This window comes from Choristoneura fumiferana, chromosome Z (genome assembly GCF_025370935.1).
Source record: "Choristoneura fumiferana chromosome Z, NRCan_CFum_1, whole genome shotgun sequence".
NCBI classification, from domain to species: Eukaryota; Metazoa; Arthropoda; class Insecta; order Lepidoptera; family Tortricidae; genus Choristoneura; species Choristoneura fumiferana.
In genome coordinates, this window is record NC_133472.1 from 6,480,280 (window position 1) to 6,503,300 (window position 23,021).

Consider the following 23,021-nt stretch of genomic DNA (forward strand, 5'->3'; position numbering starts at 1 on the left):
TCGCTGATCGCTGTGCTGTCTCTTGGTACGTCCTTCAAATATTTTTTGATATTTACTTATGTAAATTACGTGACAATATAATAATCTGGTAGTCCTGGTAATCCGGCCAGAATGGTCTCCGCAGGACGGAACTCCTCAACGGTTAATGGCATCGTCTTGAAATTTGGTACGCAAGTGTAATTGAGATGACAATGCAAGTATAGTTAACAAAAAGTACAGTCAGCCAAAAAGCTTGTATATATAGTTTTTATCAGAAACTTATTTATACGCAAGTTTGTACGCACCTCGTACTGATTTTGTGTGAAGTCAATCTTGGATATTTCGGCGTCGGTGGAGTCCTCATCGTGAGGGTCCGAGGACACGCTGATTCGAACCCCACTCGAGCTGTACGAGAACTGACCTGAAGACAAACAAAATGACAAAACCAAAGGTAAGTATAACCACAATGTATTTCATCAAAATCGGTTCAGCCGTTTTTGAGATATTGATCTTTGAAGTGACAAAGTCGGGGGGTTTCCAACTTTTTGTTGTTGTTGTTTTTTTGAGTCAAAAGCAACTGAAATTTAATCCTTTTGCCGTTGACTGATCTGATATTTATTGGTACAGTCAAGCTTAAAGATATCTTTTCACTTTAGTCCCTTGTCACTGAACGTGAACGTCATCTGACTATTTTACACAAAAGTTCAAACATGAAGTGATAGCGACAAGGTAAAGCGTAAAGATTTGACCTCTACAGTACCTATAATTAAACTATTATTTCTCATTTGCATCTTCAGGAAAACTGAGAAAACCGACGAGTCCCGAGCGACATAGATTAACTTTCTAGTACTGTAAGTACATTAGAAAACAGATAAGCAATGGCTAATTTATCCTAGAAATCAAATACGTATAGGTACCTAGGTATACTTAATTGCAAAGTCGAAAGTCAACTCAAACACACAAATGTAATAGTATTTAATTACCGCCTCAAACTCAATTGAAAACAATTGCAATAGCTGTTTGAGTTCATGACATGAGTTCGACGTTTGCCTAGACAAATACCCCCCGCCCCCCGTCTCTGGTGTCAAAGGACTCCCAATCCTTTGCAGAAGTTTGCAGACGCTCCCCTTCAGGCTGGCGGCGGTGCAGAGATAGTTTTCACGTTTACTTTCACAGGACATTGTATCCAATAGCTTGTGGAACGCAATAGATAATGGTACGCTGAATACTGAGTATTACGCGGTCTGAATGGCGACTGGAGTTAAGATTTTGTGAACTATTTTGGCTGTCTAATGTTTTGCCGTAAGTAAATAGTAATACTCGATCGAATAAGCGTTTTCCAGAGATAAGACCAACTTAGATCGATTTGTGAACCCCCAAATTTCATCGAAATCGTTGGAGCCGTTTCCGAGATCCCCGAACTATATATATAGCAATCCTGAACTAATGACAGTTAAAAAAAACATATTAGTTGGAAAATAAATCTCAATATATACCTATGTGTGTGTGTACAAGAATTGCTCGTTTAAAGGTATTATATATTATTCGATTTTTCCTGAGATTGATTTTCCAACTCATATGTTTTTTTTTTAACTGTCATTAGTTCAGGATTGTTATAAAACTAAGCTAACCTGACCTGTACTGTAGGGTTTAAGGATTAGAGAGGAAGGAAGGATTGGTTAAATTGCGCACTTTTATCTTTCTTATACCTTAAAAAAAGTTTCAATTTAAAAAACTTTACATTGTTTTACATACAGCGCATAATTATCTTAATTCTTGAATATCTTTTCAACACCAAGAGTTAGGCTACTAGCGTCTTAGAGAAAGTAACTTCATTGACCTGTTGAAAGTTCCCCAGGAATCCTTGCGACCACAATCACGCCCAATGGTAAGAGACGTGGCCTAAGATGGAGCACACAAAAGTTAACAGAAATCAAAAACAACACGTTGTAGATAGGACTCACCGTTGCTCGTCTCCGGTCCTGACATGCTGATAGTAGTTACAGATACGTGTCCCCCTTCAACCTTGACCGCTTCGCCCTCCGCCGCCATCGCCACACGATTACCCCCAATCTCCCCTTCCACAGAGTCAAAATCCCTCCAAAATACAATCAAAAACTCTTTACAAAAATATTGTTGCGTAGCATCTTCTTGTATTTAAGGCATGGGTTCAGTCTTGCGCGTTTCTCTTTTGTTTGACATGTTTCGTCGTCACGAGTCGTGGCTCTTGTCAGTTGACATTATGTCTCTGAAAAAAAAAGAAAAAAAAGCTTATTATTATTATTCGTGTCTTAACATATCTTCCTTCAAAATGAAGATGATAATGAAGTGCGTTTGTGCGTTTTGATCGCGACCCTTTGGGTTTTAAAAATTGAACGTATCAAAACAAGAAAATACTAAAATAATTCTGTCATTTGCGTTACTAACTGTGTAGTAGGTATATAAAATATACCTAATAAGAGTTCAGTTATTACTTAAGGGTTGGCTCAATCAATTTCTCATTCATCCGCCCGTCTACAAGGTATTCAAGCATGTTTCAAATCCACACAATGCGTAGCTTTTTCTATTAAAAACAAATAAACGTCTGCGTGTGCAGACGTCAAAACAAATTTTAATTTCGTCTGCACTAACGTTCTAAAATAATGACATTTCCATTTGAAACTCCTTTAGGCTGTTCTCGATTTGAATCCGAATGAATTTATTTGCGACTTAACGCGTTTCGGTTTCGGACGTGCGCGCGCGGCGACGACCTTGCCGGGGCAGTGACGCGCGCGCTCGATAATTTCTTTATCGATGCCAGCGTTCGGTGTCAATGGCATTATGTTTACAGAGATAACGTTTTATCGTTGAATAGGCTGCAATTCCTTTTCCTACTGCCTTGTTTGCTTGGAAATGGTGTTACGTTATGAATGTTATTGTTTAGAATAGTATATTTTATGTGTTTTGACGGGACTGTTGGCTAAGGGCCTGTTTCTTAACTTTTTGACCGGTTATTGATATTTTATGGGCTAGTTATATGTTACCAGACATCTTTTTCTTTTCCCCTAAAGATAAGGCAATTTTTAGCAATTTTACGTATGTTATTAATCAAAACAAAATCTTGGTTTGTATTTTTGACAGATACTTAACGACCGACTTTATACTCCGTTTTTAAAATGGAACCCTTATAGTTTCGCCATGTCTGTCTGTCTGTCCGTCCGTCCATCCGCGGCTTTGCTCAGGGACTATCAAATATAAAATATTTATACAATCCTAGTTTTTGAGTTGGGAGCTTCGAGGTTGGGAGAGTTGGGTTTGGAGTTAGAAACACATCGATAATTGGTCAAAATATTTGTATGAAAGACCGTGATTACACAATCCTTAGAAGTCTTTTCCTTAAGACCACACAGGGCCCATGCCTCTGTAGCTGCCTCTCGAAAGTTATGAAGCTATTTATCTGCTTACACGGAAATAGTAATTTTTATCAATGACATTCACTATCATACGTTTGAACGGAGCTTAAGGTGCATGACATGCCCTTAGACTTTGCGCTCTAAGACACGACGAGACGAACCACGACGCATTTCATAGATACACGAGTATACAACAAATCACTTGTGGCAAAAAAAGAAAAAGAACGCGAATATCTTGAAAACTTCACTTTTTACAATTCGCCGTGAATGTAGATTTTCGTATTCTCTTGTCCTTGGTTTTAATTTAAATTTTGAGATAAAAGCACTACTAATCGCAAACCTTCCGTGGAAAATGGGGGGCTCTCACTTTAGGGAGCATACCCACTAGAGACACGTCGGTGTTTGTCCACTGCCGTTATGTGAGTGCCAACAAAAATACAACTTTCACCTACACTTTCTTATCGATAGTTTTCTATCGACAGTCGCTTTCTGCACTAGCGGCGCCCGCGCAGGGGCGGCGGGGCGTCGGCCTTCGGGAGCCGGTTGTGGTCGAGCGATGCCTTTCGCAACTCGCCCATACCGCGGCCGGGTAAAAAATAACACCAGTTTGTGTGGACTACGTTAAATATCATATCTTACAAAGACAATGAGTGGTTAAAGAATAAAAGAGGAATTAAAAAAAATATCCGCAATTACCATTATAAGCATAAACTCTACACTACGGTTTCATACCCGTGCAAGAATAAAAATTGGATTGATTTGTATTCCCGTAGTATTTTTGAAAAATCGCATTTTAGTACACCTCTGTGACCCTCAAGGAAAGTTATGCTTAGCAATTTTTTCTGTCTTTGTTCTAATGGTTTAGGGTGCGCATTGTCCGTCTCTGTCATTTAGTCGTTACTCTTCTAGAACTAGCCTTTATATGTGGCTTTTGCGCCATGTATGCAATGCTCTAAATAAACCACGGGCCTTTTCTCCTGGCATTACATCCCTAGGGCTTGTATTTTACAGGGGGGTATCGTAACCTTTGTTTATTCCCGAGATCTGCCTTAACCGTTTTAGTGTGAAAGAGTAAAAACACGCTCACAAACTTTTGCATTTATAATATTAGTAGGAAAGATCAGCTTACATATTTTTGATATAAACAGCGATAACGGTACCATCACACCCCCTAACTAAACGTTTAAGCAATTTAGATAATACATATTATGTTGACAATCAATACAAAGCTAGGGTTTAATCTAAATTTCGTTGATTTTTTCCCTTTCTCCAGCAGAAGGATATTTATTTAACTGGCAAAAAAGTAGTAGTTTTCAAAATGGCACATCTAAGTTATTTTATTATTTACGTTTTCAAACCTCAAGGCGTCGGTATTTTGAAAATGGAATTGTAAAATCAATTTTTCATTTCATTCGAACCTGCTCCCAAAATTTCACGAGAATCGCTTGAGAAATGTGACCTGTAGAGAACAGACAGCGCTGGAGAGAAATACGAAAGCATTTTTGCTCAAGTTGAAAAAGGGGCACTGTGCTCGCTGGGTCAAAATAAGTTTCTGTTAAAAATTACATTTTAATTGAAGTTTTTGCTTGCATTTGTTTTTGGTCAAAATGAACTTGCAAGTTTTGACCAACAATAACAAACAAGTTCAATAAAAGCTTGTAAAATCAGTCAATTTCACGTTATACCTGTTCAAGTGTATCTTCATTCAAAACTATCAACCATTAGCTATCTATTTGTATTTAATTAATCAATAAAAAAGTATAAATCTGGATTTTGTTTAAACTAAAAAGTTTGTCAACGTCTATGAATGAACGTCTAAGAGGGTGGAAGGACTCGTAATTCTCAGTTTGTACGTAAAAACGAATTTTCACTCAAATCACAATAAAAATCCTCATAATTAGACTAAACATAAACGGGGGCCCAGCTCTAACTATTTTTGTTTAGTCGAAGATAATGTTTACCAGTTCTAGGAATACGTTAACATTTTTGTAGGTGTGTATGGGCTTAATAATTTTCTAATCCTTGATTTAAAAAAAAAATACCTTTGCAGTTTTTACATTACAGTTGGTGCCTTTTGGATAGAAGCAGAAAATATGATAAGTGACGTTAAGTATATCGATATTACGTACGAAAGTAATTATTTATGTATGTACTAGCTGTTGCCCGCGCGACTCCTTCCGCGTAGTATTTGTTTATCGCTATCACGCGGGAATTATGCAATATTCCGGGATAAAACTATCCTATGTGCTTCTCCGGGAAGAGTATCTGTATACCGAACATCTAAACATCCAAACATCTTCACAAACTTTGTTAAAAAAAACGCAAACTCAAAAATAATAACAATAAAACTGAATAAATCCAAAAACCATGAACCGTCAATAAAGGTTAACGCAATCCTGTAAAGCCCGTCAGTCTGTTCTATAATTAAATTGAATAGTCGCAATCGAAAACTGTTTGTCCCTCTCACACTAGTCGAGGAAGCGTTAGCTCGAGCGAGTCAACAAAATCTTGTGTCCCAATAAAAGGAGTTCGTCTGCACGCAAGATGGCGTCATCACGGCCTAGACAAGGCCGGTCGGTCATTACTACAGCATCACAAAGTTATTTTTGCGGGCGACAGTGGCGCTGTCATCTAAGGACACGGTTCAAACTAGTAAGAGAAGAAATTAATTTCACTTATGGCCACTGGATACGACAAATTTGTTGTGATGTCACGTCAGACGTCTTCGTTATATTATATAGAGAATATAAACCAGCCGAATTGAAGTGACGCTTCCAATGGAATTGTTATATTGAATTTCGACTTCTGAATTTATCCGAACTATGGGTGCGATTACTTACGTGTATTTAATTTTGCGTATACTTAATCAACATCGTTTTCTTTGTAAATCGAGCATGGAAGTGTGCCAATCTGGAAGTATCCGGGAATTTGTTTTATTCAGTAGACACAATTTTATCGTTTAAAATGAACGATATATTTTTTTAAGCGACACGATTTTTTTTTTAGCACGGTTTCGCAGTTTAAAACTGGCTTTTGCAATCTTTTAGTTTTTTTAGAAATTTTAAACGGAAAAGTTTGAGTTGTAACCGCGATTCGGAATAATAAAAAAAATACCAAAATAATATTTCTTGCGTAATTTCAATGTTGCATACCCAAATGCATAGGTAAGTTTCCAAAATACATTATGTATGTAACGGCATTTTTTGAGAGGGGTTTTGAAAATATCCGTGCACTTAGGGTGATGGCGCCAAAAATGATTGGACATGAAGCACAGTAACCCAGTAAGTAGTAGCTCACCATTCATGAACTTTACTGGTTATGATCATCTGTTATCTGAACATTAGTGTTAAGTTCTGCTTCTTATAAATTGGGTTAACGTTAAAAAAACATTATTGGTTCTTGACCAAGACTGCCATCACCTTATTTACCTACTTAAAGTAACCTACAGGTAAAATGGTTGTTCTTGTAACGGGTGAAATTCGAACTGCACGATTTGACCTTAATAAACGTACAAACAAACATTTAAAGTTAAATAAAAGTGTAAAAAACCGACAGCGTATAAGACTATAAGTAACATTCGCATGGCAAAGACGAATATGATACTTCGTTTGTAATAAAAATACCCAAACCATTTACGCTAGGAGGGACCATAGGAGAACTGATGCCACATTGTCTAAGAGCCAGTACAAACGGACTGCATTCCAGCTGCAAAGTAAGTGCCAACTGCCGACTGCCCATACATTTCAATTGCAGTCAGAGTGCAGTTGCGCCATCTGCAATCGAACTGGAACGAAAAATGAATGGGCAGTCGCCACAACTGGTAACGTTGCAATTAGAATGCAGTCCGTTTGTATACTGGCTCTTACGCACTCAGAATCGTATACATTCACCTTCTTTCTGTCATCCTAATATCCTAATCCTAATAATATTATAAATGTGAAAGTTTGTAAGTGAGTGAGTGAGTGAGTGAGTTTGTGAGTAAGTGAATATGTTTGTTACTTCTTCACTCTGAAACGGCTGGACGGATTTGGATGAAATTTGACAAAAAGTTAGTTTATAGCCGGTATTAAAACATAGGATACTTTTTATCCTGATTTTCCCACGGCATAGGGATAAAATCTCTAAATAACAACCGTTGGGCTTAGAGTCATGAAATTTGATATGTAGGTAGCTGGACGTCTGGACTAACACATAGGCTGCTTCTTATCCCGATGTTCCCACGGGATAGGGATAAAATCTCGAACTAATAACCGCTGGGCTTAGAGTCATGAAATTTGGAATGTAGATAGCTAGACATCTGGAATAAAAACAAGCCTACTTTTTGTTCCGCTATTCCTGCGGAACAGGGATAAAATCTCGAAACAACAACCGCTGGGCTAGAGTCATGAAATTTGACCATGATTGTTTTTAATGTAACGTCAATGAAAACATCGATTTAATTTTCGGGAATTCCAACGGGCATTTTTAAAAATACCGGAATTTCAATTCAGCTGCTGGACCTAATGTTTTACGTGTGCGAAGCCGCGGGTAGCTACCAAATGGCTGGCAGCTATCTCTCTCATTCTACGAGGGAATGCTGCCAGCCTTTCGGGTACCACACCTCCCGTGCCTTTTTACCCGACTGCAAGGAGTGCTATTGTTTATGTTATTAAAAGTGTTTAAGTTAGGCATTTAGTTTATAGTAATTTTTTCGTGTATTCTTAGTTTCGTTTAATCAATTTTATGTTTTTATATTACTAAATCAAGTATTATTTAACCTGCGCAATTTTTCTTTACCTAAAACTAAGACTGTGTTGTGTTTGATATAAAACATCTCGCATCTTATCAGTTGGGCAATGCTGTAGAAACTGTACATTTATCATATCAAATTCTATGTTCGTAACACACATTTGATAAAAACAATTCTGTGCTTATTTCGAAATAGCTGTATTCAGGATTGCTCCGAATACATATGTATTCTAACATTGGTAAACAAGACGATTTTTTATTCATCGTTTTCACGAAACGTTTCTGAAAAAAAAAGTTTAAAATAGACGTAGAGTAGAACACGTTATGTTACACCACTTTTCCAATTTAGCTGACATTAATTGTTCATAGTGTCATTTTACGGGTATCATTGTAAATTCAAAAAGTCCTGACAACGCTGGATATATTGCAACACAATGATAGATAAATACCACGTAGTATATCGTTTGTTTTTGTACAATTGTCATGGCTGTTTGTGAATAAAGTTTTTTATACCATGAGTTTACAGTGACCGTACTCGTTAGCGACGGCGTAAATTATTTGTATGGAGAATCGTACAGCGCCTCTACAAATAACTTACGCCGTCGCTATCGAGTACGGTCACTGTAAACTCATGGTAGTGGTAAAGACCGCGTTTTCACCATAGATGTGCGAGGATGAACTGTGTGCGTCATGGACCAATAGAAACTCTTCATTTACCTCATGAGGGGGGGGGGGACGCTCGACTTAAAATTACAGCTTTCTAGAACTGAGTCTTTGAGCAAATCCGCAAACGCCAGACAGACAGACAGACGTTTTTGTCAATTGTGCGGAACCCTAAAAATGAGACAACTGCCTGCCGTGACGAAAACACGACAAAGGGAAAAGATTTTCTTTGAGAAACCCCAACCCTTCCAACCATTCCGAATTGAACTCGACTAAGTATGCGTTCCAAGAAACGAAACAATCGACAAACATTATGAAACAACCCTACAATACAAAGGAAATTTTCACGTATCTTCGTTGCACCAACAAAACGGCCTAGTGATGTCCTTGCTTTATCGATGAACGTGAGACGAGGCGACGACCGATAATTATCTTAAGGTCACAACACTTTCAGCGTGACGTGACGTAGCCATCACGCTATGCACTCTGATAACGTAACAGTGCACTACGGTATAAGTAGTACAGCAGGGCTACTACGAAACTCGAAACTCGAAGTTCGTGTCGTGCGGTCCCTCTAACACTTATACTGTTTAATACGAGAGCGAGAGGGACGGCACGACCCGAACTTCGAGTTACGAGTTTCGTAGTAGCCCTGCAGGTATTTCAATGAGTATGACAAATGACAGATGCCTTGGTTGAGGGCGTGTGGGCATTTGGTAATTTTAGTAAGGCCATATCAGCTCAGCACTGGTCAGGTCTTGGATGGGTGACCGCAAAAACAAACAAAAAAATCGGTCAAGTGCGAGTCGCGCATAAAGGGTTCCGCACCTCCGTACAATGTTATCACCAAAATGTAAGCACTAGGTGCAAGTATTTTGAATAAATATCAATTTTAAATTCTCATCCTCTTTGGATGTCGCCCTCAAGGAGGCTGAATAGCGCTTCAGACTCTTGCCATGCACGGCAGCAGAATAAAAAGTAGCTGTCAGTTTGGTTCATTCGCGGGAAATTCAGTGGACTTCGTATGTTGTGTAATTAAATAATAAGAAGCTCGACTAGTGTGGATAAATTTTAAACTGTATTATAAACCATTTAAATAGTGTTAAATACTTAGTATGATAGCCCTAATGCTCTGTGACAGACGGACGGACGGACAGACGGACAGACAGACAGCGGAGTCTCAGTAATAGGGTCCCGTTGGCACCCTTTGGGTACGGAACCCTAAAAATAGGGAGGTGTGACAAAAGTAACTTACTTGAAATTACTCTATATTTTCTATACAGTGCTGATCGGCCTCCTACTTTAGTACGAACTTTATATTATGCCGTCCCGCTCGTGCTAATAGTATTAATAGGAGAGTACGAGTAAGACGGACTTTCGGACTTAAACGCCCTTTCGGAAGAAAATTAAAGCCTTTGAGATTCCCAGCATCAAATGCCGTCAGTCTGTAGATACTTAGCGTAACTTAGAAGACAAAACCAACCGCGACAATCAACCATATCTATCCTTGTAATGTGACCACATACCTCGTGTAGACCGTGGTACCCTAGGCCTGGATAGACACTGGTGATGGGAAAGATGGACGGTACTAGACAGGTAGATTTAATTCTAAAAGTAAACTATAATTAATTACTCGTAACAACCCTGCAAACTAAATCGATCGATCGGACATTAATGGTAGCTTCACACTAATCTGCCATTTTGAAAAGTTTGGGTCGCATTATCACTTATTTACTTACTTACTTACTCACTTTATTATTTTATTTACTTTTATTCGCGTCGGAAGAAGGAAGAAATCGTGGCTCCGAAACATCAGAGAGTGGACCGGTATCGCCAGTGTGGAAGAACTGTTTTCTCTGGCGAGAAATAAGGAGAGATATGCGGAGCTGACAGCCAACCTCCAGTAGTGGAGAGGCACTGCAAGAAGAAGATCACTTATTTCTTAGTGATTTTAAATGTTTGAATCAATGGGATATTTCGATTTTAGTTTAAAATACCATTAGTCCTTTGCCACTAAGCGTATGTGTATGAAGCACTGAGCACCAAAAAATATTAATTAATTGGAATATTTACACAACATTCTCTTATCAGACGGTGACGTCTTGCATAATTATCATTTAGTGCGATCGCAAAGGAATTTGTTCAAGGATTTATTTTATCAGCCATTTTGACTGCCTGAACCATGTCTGAGGTGCTACTACGAAATTAGAAAACCGAAGTTCGTATCGTACCGTCCCCCTCACTCGTACTTAAAGTGAATATACGACAATATTCTATGAATATTTGAAGCGTCTACCTGTTGCCGTTATTAATATCGAGCAAAAAAACATTTAAATATTTATTTTATTCTGTTTTTAGTATTTGTTGTTATAGCGGCAACAGAAATAGATAATCTGCGATAATTTCAACTGTCTAGCTATCACGGTTCATGAGATACAGCCTGGTGGCAGACGGACGGACAGCGGAGTCTTAGTAATGGGTCACGTTCTTACCCTTTGGGTACGGAACCCTAAAAATGGTTCGACTAAAAATCGATCCCACGCGAGTTTTTTTACAGAGTGACCTTTTGAACTCTTATACCCACATGGATAACTGATTGAATTTCAAATCCGCCAATCGGCTCCTGGTATAAATTTAGAGCACAAACGCCTAAGGCCAAGATCACTAAAAGGCGCCAACTTAAGCGAGCCGCCGGTCAAATCTGGAACTACAATTATTGCCATATTTCCATGTAGTATTTTATAGGACAAACAACGATACTACTAACTGTAAAGATAAGTTTGTACAGCGGCTGTGTAGATATCCTGCCAGCTTTTTTGAATGTTTATTACAAGTTTATTTTTGTCTCGTTGAATTAACATCCATTAGGTTTAAGTCCTGGTCAGATAGAAAGGACATAATTAATAGTAGATTATTGTCGTGGCCTGGAAGTAGGCAATTGCTGGCTGAGTATGAGTATAACTAATACGAAGCCAGCAATTGCTGTTCCAGCCGAGACTAATATAAAGCTTTTCTCAAAAATGGTGAATAATTCTGAAATAGAATAAACTTTTTCTCAAAATATATTACAACATTTAATTTTATTCCAATATTTTTCTTATGCTTTTCCGCCTTTTTTTCACTAAAAATAAACTGCAGGTGTATTTTTCCACCGAAAACACCACAAGCTGTTTCAGACCCAATAGAAAAAGTCCGGATTTCCAACAAAATAGCTGATACCGGCCATTAGACTTGGCTGTATACGACTTGTGCCAACATGTCCATGGCCTTTTTAACTTTTTAAAAATTTGTGACTGATTGCAGGCGCGCTAATTCATTATTGTCGAGCTAGCGCGCCTGCAATCTTTTTAACTTTTTAATTTTTCGCTGACCATAAACTACGCACTTCACCTTCTGATATGTAAAGAATAATGTCAACTTTTACGGTCATTTTTGAGAAAAGAAAAATAATTGTTTTAAAAATAGAAGTAGCCGGCCAGGATGAAAACTGACGTCCGTATTTTTTTCTTAATTTCAAATAAATTGACAGGAGTACGCCATTTGCAGAGCAGGAACCTGCGAGTGGCAGAAAAGGGGGAGCTTCGACCAGCCAATCAGTAGAAATGAAATCAAGGAAAAGTTTTTTTTATATTACAATGATAATATAAAATAATAAAACTAAATAATTTATTTCAATGATCAATTGCAAAATGATTTCCTTGACTAAATAAAATATGGGATGTCAACATGACATTAGTAGCACCAAGGTTACACCCTCGTACAGTCAACGTCATAAATAAGTAATCAGTAGTCACTTTTGTAACTTGTCATTTAAAATTTTAAATAAATTTTAAACCGACAAGGTAAAAAGTGATCACTTATGAAGTTGACTGTACTTACATCATTCAGTTTGTTCGGCTGTACGACAAAAAATAAAAAATAAAAAATAAAAATGTAGGGCGTCCCAACATTGACCGATGAACTAGAAACTTGACGACAATGTTTATTTACGTATTACGTGTATTTTATACTAACAAATAAAATATTGATTATATTTTTTTCTTTGAAATCCCTAATTTTTGTAGTCAGTTAAAATGACCTATACTCTGCGTGCGTACTTAGAAAGGTTTATACCGTAAAACTACGGAACTCTCGGTGCGCGATTCCGACTCGTATTTAGTCGGTTTTAGTCAAACGTATTTTATTATTGCTCTGTCGCCGAAGTTCTATAAATGTTTGAAATTTCAAGACAATCGGACGATCAAAAGCGTGTAAAAATTTAAGAAAGTTACAACTGAAGAAAATATAGTGAACAGGCTTTGAACAGGATTAAAAAGGTTCAGAAATACCATAAACTAATTGTACCTTGTGTTTGTTACTTTGTCTATGCCTAGTATTTTTTTAATATAACCTTTAGACTACAACACACGAAATACCACACCGGTAAATTCCTTCTAATTATCGAAGGTATAATCTAATCAACGTTTCAGATATACCTAACAAATAAGTCAACGACCCGAGCTCGGTTTTCAGACATTTCGCAATGATTTCGCTGTCAACGGCCTTGACATTACTGACTGTACCGTCAACGCCGTTAGGGAAAAGGTGAATAGACTTAAGAAACTTAACCTACATGGCTAGACAGAGACAAAGAAAAAGATGCGGCAGACACGTGTGTCGAGTCCTGTCTATGTCGGCAATTCTAGGCGGCTACTACGAAATTCTAAAATTGAAGTTCGTATCGTACCGTCCCTCTTATTCTCGTATTAAATAATATTAGCGGCAGCGGGACGGTATGATACGAAGTTCGAATTTTGCACTTTGTAGTATATAGAGCCTGAAGTGAATTTCCGCCACCAGTCTTCGCCACCGCTAAGCTAAGGAGGGGAATGAGGACTATCGTTTTTTGTCTCACTAGATGGCGCACTGTTGCGTGAGGTTTTTAAGTATGGCTTTCAAAGTCTGTTATTACGGGCGTGAAAACAAAGTTCAGATTAAAATCATATGTAATACAGCTTAAAACCGTACCATAAAAATATCGAGCATGCCACAGTGTTGCAAAGTCCCCGTTTTGTTCGGAAAAAAGGGAGGACAAAGGTTTCCGAAAGACAAAACTGTCTCAAAACACAGACATTCGTTGCCCCGGAACGCATATTTGCCATAATTAATTTCAGATATTGCAAAATATTCACAAAATTATTCTTATTATAAATAAATCCGCGTAGCTCACCCAAAATCTATGAGATTTGACATTTCGGAGACCTCACGCTACACTAGCGCCTCTAGTGGCGAATTCATACGCGATAGCCCTCATTCCACTTACTGGTCTACACGTCAACTAACCATTAACTTTTAGATACTTATTGGCATATCTATACCGGGTGTGGCCTGTAATATGAGCAAATAATTAAAACATAGATCATACTCGTCAAACTGAACAACATTAGTTCAGCGACTTTTAAAAATAATTAGTTTTTTTTTTTAATTTTGATTACACTTTTAAGACACTTTTCACTTTTTTTTTTTATTCGAAGAAGCAATGTAAAGCAAAATGCTCGATGTTTGTAGCGTGACAGGCGACGTCAGTTGTGTTCTAGGATGGCTTACATCGATAGCAGTATTTAATTTCTATGAAAAAAGGAAAATTCAAAGACTTCATTATTTTTAAAAGTCGCTGAACTAATGTTGTTGAGATTGTCTAAGACGATCTATGATTTAATTTTTTGCTCGTATTACAGGCCACTGACGCTATATGTAAGCATATAGTTCATTATTCTAATAAATTGACATACTAAGATGACAATAATAATTGAAATTAGATCGTTCCAGACGTCTTTTCTTTCAGAAACAACTCTAGTTTGTTTAGAGATCACCGTACAATTAAACTAGTTTGCTAACGGCCTTCGGATCTTGAAACAGAAGATCGGTTATCTTTTTCTTTCTCATATGAATCTTCAGGAAAGCGAAGAAAACCGAATAGTTGTAAATACTGTATTGGTAGACCACTTATTTGGCTGATGGTACAAATGAAAAAAATAAAATAATACATAACATAAAGCCAATAGAATATCAAAAAGGTAAAACAGAAAAAAATAAAGGCGCCATTTTCTTCGCAATTGTGACTTTGACTTTGACGTTAAATACCCGAACGAACTTTGGTACATTTTTTATTTGTTTCTACAATTTAAGTCATAAATAGAAACAAGTTAATGACCTTCGAGTATGGAATAGATTATTTACCTACGTAAAAAATGGTTATTTTTAGAGAAGTCGTTGACATTACTGCGATATATTTATACGGGATACCTGACCTGGAGGCGACGGCTAGCACTACATCTGTTAATAGACAAGACACTTTTTTAGGGTTCCGTACCACAAAAAAAGGAACCATTATAGGACTACTTTATTGTCTGCCTCTCAAGACTGTTTTTCTCAAAGCGTGAAGCTGAAATTATTATTAAATACTCTGGCCTGCTACTTAAAGAAGTGAAAAACTCAAACTTCCAAGTTAATCAAAAGATAGTCATTAAAAAAGGTGTTTCGATACAATTGCCGTAACCGGAACACCTGTAGGGTATTTCCAGTTGTCCTAGAAACATGAAATTAACTGTGATATAAGGCACATTATAGCACAACCAATAAGACTTTCTGGCAAAGTTTCTTGCGTACATTCTTCTTGGCAATGATGGTATTTCCGAAAGCGCTGCAATGCGCTGGTACAAAAAAGTTACACGTAAAATAGCCCTTTGCGGCCTACATTTTTTTTTTATTCGACTGGATGGCAAACGAGCAAATGGGTCTCCTGATGGTATTGCAGATGCGTTGCCAACTTAGAGGCCTAAGATGGGATACCTCAAGTGCCAGTAATTTCACCGGCTGTCTTACTCTCCACGCCGAAACACTACAGTGCAAGCACTGCTGCTTCACGGCAGGATTAGCGAGTAAGATGGTGGTAGCAATCCGGGCGGACCTTGCACAAGGTCCTACCACCTGCAAAACTCTCAGAACATTTTGATTTTGATCGATATTCCTGAGCTCCGAAAGGATTCATTTCGGTATAAGGCTGGCAAAAGATACACGTGCAATAAAGCAATTATAAAAACGTTCCTAAATTAGTCAGAGGTTGTTGTGTACGTCTAGGATGCCAGCTGTTTAAACTCCGTCTGCAAACACCTGCAAGGAGAACGAACGTGTTCTACTTAGTAATTATATAAAGCTATACATATAGTGCATAATGAGTTTCCGTCGTATTTTATTGGAAAATTAGTTTTTATCGTGCTGTCTCAATTAGTTTCAGTTCCCATTAGTGCAGCCGCTCATTTTTAATTTTGACATTTGACACTAAAGAGTCGCTTAACTTCAAACTCAGATTAATCCACTCTAACCATTTGGGAGATTATTGGAAAACTGATAATAACGTTAATCGGTGATTTGATAGGCAGTGGTTTTTATTATGGCTAAAGCATTGAGAAAGCGATCCTGTTCGGCAAAATCAGCATTAAAACCATCCATTGTTTATAAAAAAAAATGTTGATTGGATTCACCTTCATTTAATATAATTAATTGCAATTTATCATCTTTGAAAAATCTCAGTGTGGATTTGTATAATTATGATTTAACAGACCTGGATTCAAGATTTGAAAAATAACTGTCAAAAAAGAAGATAAAAAACAAACCTCTTTCTCAGATTGGCTGAGATGGACTTACCTAAATACATTTGAATAAAACTGTCATAATGGTTTTATATGATTTTGATAAAATATTATGATTTTATCTGTATTTTTCCCAAAAGCCACACGGAATTATACTTAACCGATAAAATTGTAACAAAACTAGTATTGTACTCCTTTATTTAATACCAAAATCTTAAAAAAAATACAGTTTTGGATTTACCCGAGTTTGCAGCTAAGAGACTCAAATACAATACAATACAAAGACTCTTTATTGTACATCAGACATACAGAAAACAGATACTTACACAGAGAAAAAAAATTACAAGGTGAGCAATAGGCAAATAACAAAGTTCCATACTCTAACTCTACTCTAGCTAATGGATATGAAATGTCACTCATTTAATTAAATAATATGTATTTTTATTCATAATTTGATTGATACTGCGGGGCCCTTGTGTTTCCGATTGAGATCAGAGGCCGTATTGCCTAACGCGCTGACTCTCGCGATCGCATTCACCGTCTCTTTTTACCCTCGGCTTATACCGTGTGACAGAAAGAAATGGTAAAAACGATTGTGATTACGAGTGCGTTAGACAATAAGGCCTTTGGCTTTTACCGAATGATAACCATTATGCAGACAGACTATGCAGTGTACATCTATCTATACATCGTCTCGAATAGTAATTACGATTCAAAATTAAGGAACTTCATATAGATCTCGTACAGTCGAGTGTAAAAATATGAACTTATTCAAAGTTTCAAAAATAAGTACCACACTCTTTTATTCCGACGCGGTAAGGCCGTGGTAACATATTTTCGAGTGGGTCGAATAGATACTTATTTTTGCACTTGACTGTACATGCCTGTAAAACCTATATATTATGATACTGAAACATTGTCTCCATACCCATGTAATTTTAATCTTATGTTTATTTTTAATTTAATAGTTATACGAAATTTAATAGTTATACCTAGTTAAGTGAAAACCAATAAATGTATGTTTTGAAAACTGTCTCCCAAGTTTGTTTTTGGCAATAATGGTTTTTCCAAAGGCGGTGTTTGCATAAAAAAGTGACATGTAAAGGAGTTCTTTGCGGCCTATTTACAGAATACCGTTTTCATTTGAATATGAAACTAAAATTTCACTTTTTTGGTTTCGTAGCCAGTCTTTACTGTAGAGTTCCCCACGTTATACAAAGGGTTCACTATCGCTTTCCCTAATTTCATATGCCATAATGTACCGTTTTCCATAATTTTCATTTGTCATACAGTAATTTATTTCTGAAAAATTACAGTATTTTCTTCAGAATTGCTATTAAAACTATCCTAACCTATTGTATTTTATAAAATAGTATTTCTAAAAAATCTTGGAAACCGCCCGGTTCTATACAGTGCCAGTTGGTTCGAACTCAATGCTTCTTACCCTCTTATTTTAATTTATATTAGATTGATACCCACAATGTTTTTCTAATTTTACGTAATTGTTTTTATTTTCTGTTATTTATTGTTGCACTATTTATGGTAGTTAATAATCGCATTCGCCAATTAGTAATGTCATAGGAAGTAACTGGTGTCTAAGACACAGGCTCAGCCTAGTTTAGACACCAGGGTGTCGTATATATTTCTGAATAATCACCCTACATCCCATGTTATAACTATTAACAATGTAACTTTTTGTCAATAAACATTATTATTATTATTATTATTATACATAGGTATATTGACTATTGCCAGAATGTGGAAATTTTTGAGGTTTTTATTATATTATTCTTTTTTTTTCGTTATTGTCAGGACAAGGTTTGTGTGAAATAAAATTAAAAATAAGAAACGCGGCGAAGCGATCTACTGAAAATTATGAAAATCTAGAGATATACTGAAATTAACATAATCCGACCGTAGTCCTACCTACTAGTACTCATCCTGAGACAATTATATTATTATGACAATCCTATTTTTGTGAGAATTTTGAGCTGAACCTAAACACACACGGTACTTCAAAGCTTTTTGTCGGGGGATTTTGTGTTTTATCTGAGAATACAGCCGTTTCCCGACTATTTGGCAACCCTAGGCTCAGCGCGTTTTCAGCAGAGTTTGTCACCCAGCCGAGCGGTCCCTAAGGATGCCGAATTGATTCAATAAAAGTGTTAGGAAGGCTTCAGTTAAGGCCGTTACACATGCCTGTAGGTTTCACATTTTCGTGCTTAGAAGCTGCCGCACGTCGCAACTACAAACTTCATACAAGGTACTTGCACGAAAATGTGCAAGCAACAGCTTACAAGCATGTTTGTGCCCGGCCTTATTGCCTTGAGATAGCAATACCACACACAATGCCTAAGCGTTTGTTAAAAAGGGACAGTTGCGCTTGTCCTCACGAGTACGCACTGAGGGCGGGCTGGGCGCTCTGTTCTAACTAGTTGTGCCCGTACTCGGGTCAACGAACCCCGGGCCCTGCCTAACGGCACCCAAGCAACTCGCTAAATTCGATTCATTCACAGAATTTTATAGTATAAACAACACGTTCGTAAAACAATTGCTTTTTTGAAATTAGAAACGCATGTACAGGATGTGGCGTAGTGTTGCCAATTGTAAAATTTAAATAAGTAGACCATAAATAAAGCGCGCTGATTGAAATGTCTTATTGGTTGTTTATAACCCCCGACGCCAAAAAAGGGGTTTTATAAGTTTGACCGCTATGTGTGTCTGTCTGTGGCACCGTAGCTCTTCAACGGGTGACCCGATTTGAATGCGGTTTTTTTATTTGAAAGCAGGGTTTTTAGCGATGGTTCTTAGACATGCTTTATCAAAATCGGTTCAGCCGTTTTTGAGATATTGAACATTGGAGTGACGATGTCGGGGGTTTTCCAACTGTTTGTTGGTTAGGTTATATATATTATTAATAAAAAAACTTAAAAAAAGTAAAACCGACTCCAAAAAAATAAAAATAAATCGTGACGCCCAAAAACTCTTAGTAATGGGTCCCGACTGTTGAACTTTAAATTAGATACTTAACAGAGTTCTAGATCACTAGACTTATTTTCTTCCTTTTAGTTTTGTCAGTCGGGTTTTTGATTTTTTTAATTTAAGTAATGTTTTATTTTGCACTTTTTCGATGTTTATGTGAAAACAATAGATTAAAAGTATTATAATATATAAGTATTATAATTAAGTAATATCAATATATTTAGAATTGGCTAATTATTAGCTTTCATTTGATACCCATATTGTTACAATACAATTTTTTTTATTCCTCCGCTATTTTTTTTTTCGCGGACGCCATATTGAAATATTACATAGCCTATGTCACTCCGACAGTTATGACGAATCCAATGATACCTCATATGTTAAAATCCGTCTAGCCGTTTAGGCTGCAGCGAGGACCAAAGAAATGGACATACATACCCACATACATACATATATACATACATACGCTCGAAAAACATAACCCTCCTTCGGGTAGTCGGGTAAAAACTAGGTATCATCGGTCTTCGACTAAAAGAGAATTTATACTAGTAGTACATTTTTGCTGCGATTGGTAATAAATATGTTATGTTTTTTATGAACAACGATTTGTGACCTTCGTGTAATAATATTATTATTTATTTACATATTGTACGGTACCTTAATATGGGTTCGCCATGCCAGTTGTTATAAAAGTGCTCATTACTTAGCTTAGTGTATATCTTATAGGTAATTAACGGATATATAAAAGCTTCTTAATAAAAACACATGGAAAAATATTACTAGAAGCTTTTACCACAGAATAAGTAATAGTACAACTTTTACTTATTTTACTTGTAATGTTCATTTGTTTTTCCTACGGTCAAATCTTACAGCTCGAATAATAGGCACTGCCCTGCCCATGCCCAGTGGTCAGGTTACTTGAACTTTGGTAACATGCTATATATGTGCGTGGATGAAATTTGGTACGTAGATAGCTGGACGTCTAGAATAACACACATAGGCTACTTTTTATCCCGATATTCCCACGGGATAGGGATAAAATCTCGAAATAACAATCGCTGGGCTTAGAGTAATTAAAAGTACGTAGGTAGCTGGACGTCTGGAATAACACATGGGCTACTTTTTATTCCGATCTAGGGATAGGGATAAAATCATGAAATTTCAAACGCTGAAGGATTTAGTCTAACACAACCTCAATGAAGATGGCCACGATATAAATTTTGAGATTTCCCAGGGGAATTTTGTAAAATCCCGGAATTTTACTAGATTAGATGACAGTGTACAGTCAATAAAATGTTATTATTTTTTCCTTGGTCTTCAACTCATTCAAACCAACTGAATGAAATGTGAATACATTTTAACCGTTTTGCAGGCTTAATTTCGAATGGGAACAGATAATCATTAAACAACGTAACTTAAGGTGAGGCAACACCACCCAAGTAAACGTACCAGTAAATGTTGAACACCTTGGTACTAACTAATTGAGAGGCATGCGGGCCCGTGGCCTTAGCTACTGACGCAAGACGCCGATTAAAAAAAAACAAGCCTAGTATTTTTTCAAAATTAGAACGGTTTTTTCTTTTAATTTTTAATGGCTTTTGGCGCATTGGACCGGTCTATTGGCACTGTCGTGTTGGTAATTCCGACTTTAAAAGAAACTTGTCGCGTCGTTTTGACAAATCACTGCAGCTTACATGGCTGCTTAAAAAATATTTTAATGCCTCGACCGTACACTGCGGATAAATAAAATACTTAACACCCGTTATGCAGTTATAAAGACCGGTTCAAAATTTAAAATAAGAATTGTGGAGTTACACTAATAATATACTATTTTAATGTCATCGGAATGTAGCCGATACGATGGGCTTTACAGCTATAATATAACCCCTTATTCATAAACGCTTGGAGCTTATGCATAACTAAACATTATGTTGTCTTTATCTTTCACTTTGACTTTTACCAATGGCATGACAGAGACAAAGCATATTTTAGTCTTTTATTATTATAAGAATTCAGTTGCGAAACTTACAAGTTAAAATATGAAAAAACAAGTAGGTTCTTCTAACTTCAGTAACATTTTTTGAATTTTTTCATCAATCATATTTTTTATGTTTCATTTATGTGGTCCTTAACTTTTAATTCAGTTCATTCTCTATAGTACACAGTGGGGAAACCAAAAGAAGACCGCTGACTTTTATTACCAGACGAAAAAACGTTGCTTTTAAAAAGTTATTTCCACAGATAATTTTAAATTACTTTTTTACACCATTAATTTTCAATTACGACTTTGTATGTGTTGACAGTATTTAATAAAAATCAGAATTATATATTTACTACTTCAATCAGGACTAAAAGATAGGTGAAATATCGCAAGATGGCGTTAGTATTTTTTGACGTTACGGATAAATGAGCCAATTGCAAGCAAGACCGTAACGTTAAAAAACCTCACGATACGCGTCATTAAACGAAGTTTTATTAATAATCAAGTTTTGTACATATATAATATAAATATCCAAAGTAGCATCGCAAGTTTAGCCGAGGTATTTCCTTTCTCTGAACAGAAATATGCATTGGAATTGGATTATGCAAATAGTTATGATTCATAGACTTGTTTAATATGTTGCTTTTGCTTAGCTAAGGCTTGATAAAACTAGAGAGCTATGATCATAGTGAAGAAAATGGGAATATAGCAGTGAAACTGCGAGCTTCGGCCATTTTAAGGGCATATGTAGGAGCTCCCACCAGGCGGGTATAACGTGGGAGAAAAAGAGGGCGATTGTGCGCACTCTTGCACTTACGGGTGTTAAGTTTTGTTTAGATTATAAAACATTATTAATATTAATTACATAATTTAAATAAAAACTTTTGAAAGTCTACTGAGTGTTTCGAAATTGAGTAAAATTGACATTTATAGGGTGATTTTTAACATAACATTTTTAAAATAACTTTTATATTTAGAAATTCATTGACGAGTACAAAAGTACTAGCTAGTCAACAAAATGGCTCATTTATTATTATAGCTTGTGCCACATACGTGCTAAAGAATTATAGTTGTAGTAAATCTGACAATACTTCGGTTGGACTTTGCAGAATAGAAACAGCAGGGCTACTACGAAACTCAAAGTTCGTGTCGGTCGGTCCCACTGACACTTGTACTATTTAATACGAGAGCGAGAGGGACGGTAAGATACGAACTTCGGTTTTCGAACTTCGGAGTACGCCCTCAGGCCCCACACTACGAAGTGCAAAATTCGAACTTCGTATCTTGCTGTTCCGCTGACGCTGATATTTAATATAAGAGTGAGAGGGACGGTACGATACCTACGAACTCCGATTTTCGGATTTCGTAGTAGCCCCCCTGCCCTGCGCGTGAGTCACATCGGGCCGCTTGTGAAGGATTTTTGTAACCGCGGACGACAATTATGATTTATTTTAGGCACCGGAAAACGCAAGCATAACTGAAGACCGGTAGATTGACAGACTAAATTAAGATAAAAAAGTCTCTACTCTGACTTCTATAATCTGCATTTGGCATTTGTATTTGAGAGCGAATGATCAAGGCGACCATTTACGACAGCACTTTCTTAATTAATGACTGTATTTACAAGGTTATAAGATTTAATAAATAATCAAGTTTAAGACAAGT

At 36.8% G+C, this 23,021-nt stretch overlaps 1 protein-coding gene across 1 annotated transcript in view; it reads right to left on the reverse strand.

Annotated features, from left to right (window-relative positions):
- Positions 1-23,021, reverse strand: part of Hr39 (Nuclear hormone receptor FTZ-F1 beta) — a 60,178-nt gene that overhangs the window by 19,120 nt on the left and 18,037 nt on the right. The window contains exons 2-3 of the mRNA XM_074109101.1: positions 1,944-2,227; positions 285-400 (exon numbers count right to left, since the gene is read on the reverse strand). Coding sequence (XP_073965202.1) covers positions 285-400; positions 1,944-2,031 — 204 coding nt within the window. The 5' untranslated portion in view covers positions 2,032-2,227. The remainder of the gene's footprint in view (positions 1-284; positions 401-1,943; positions 2,228-23,021) is intronic.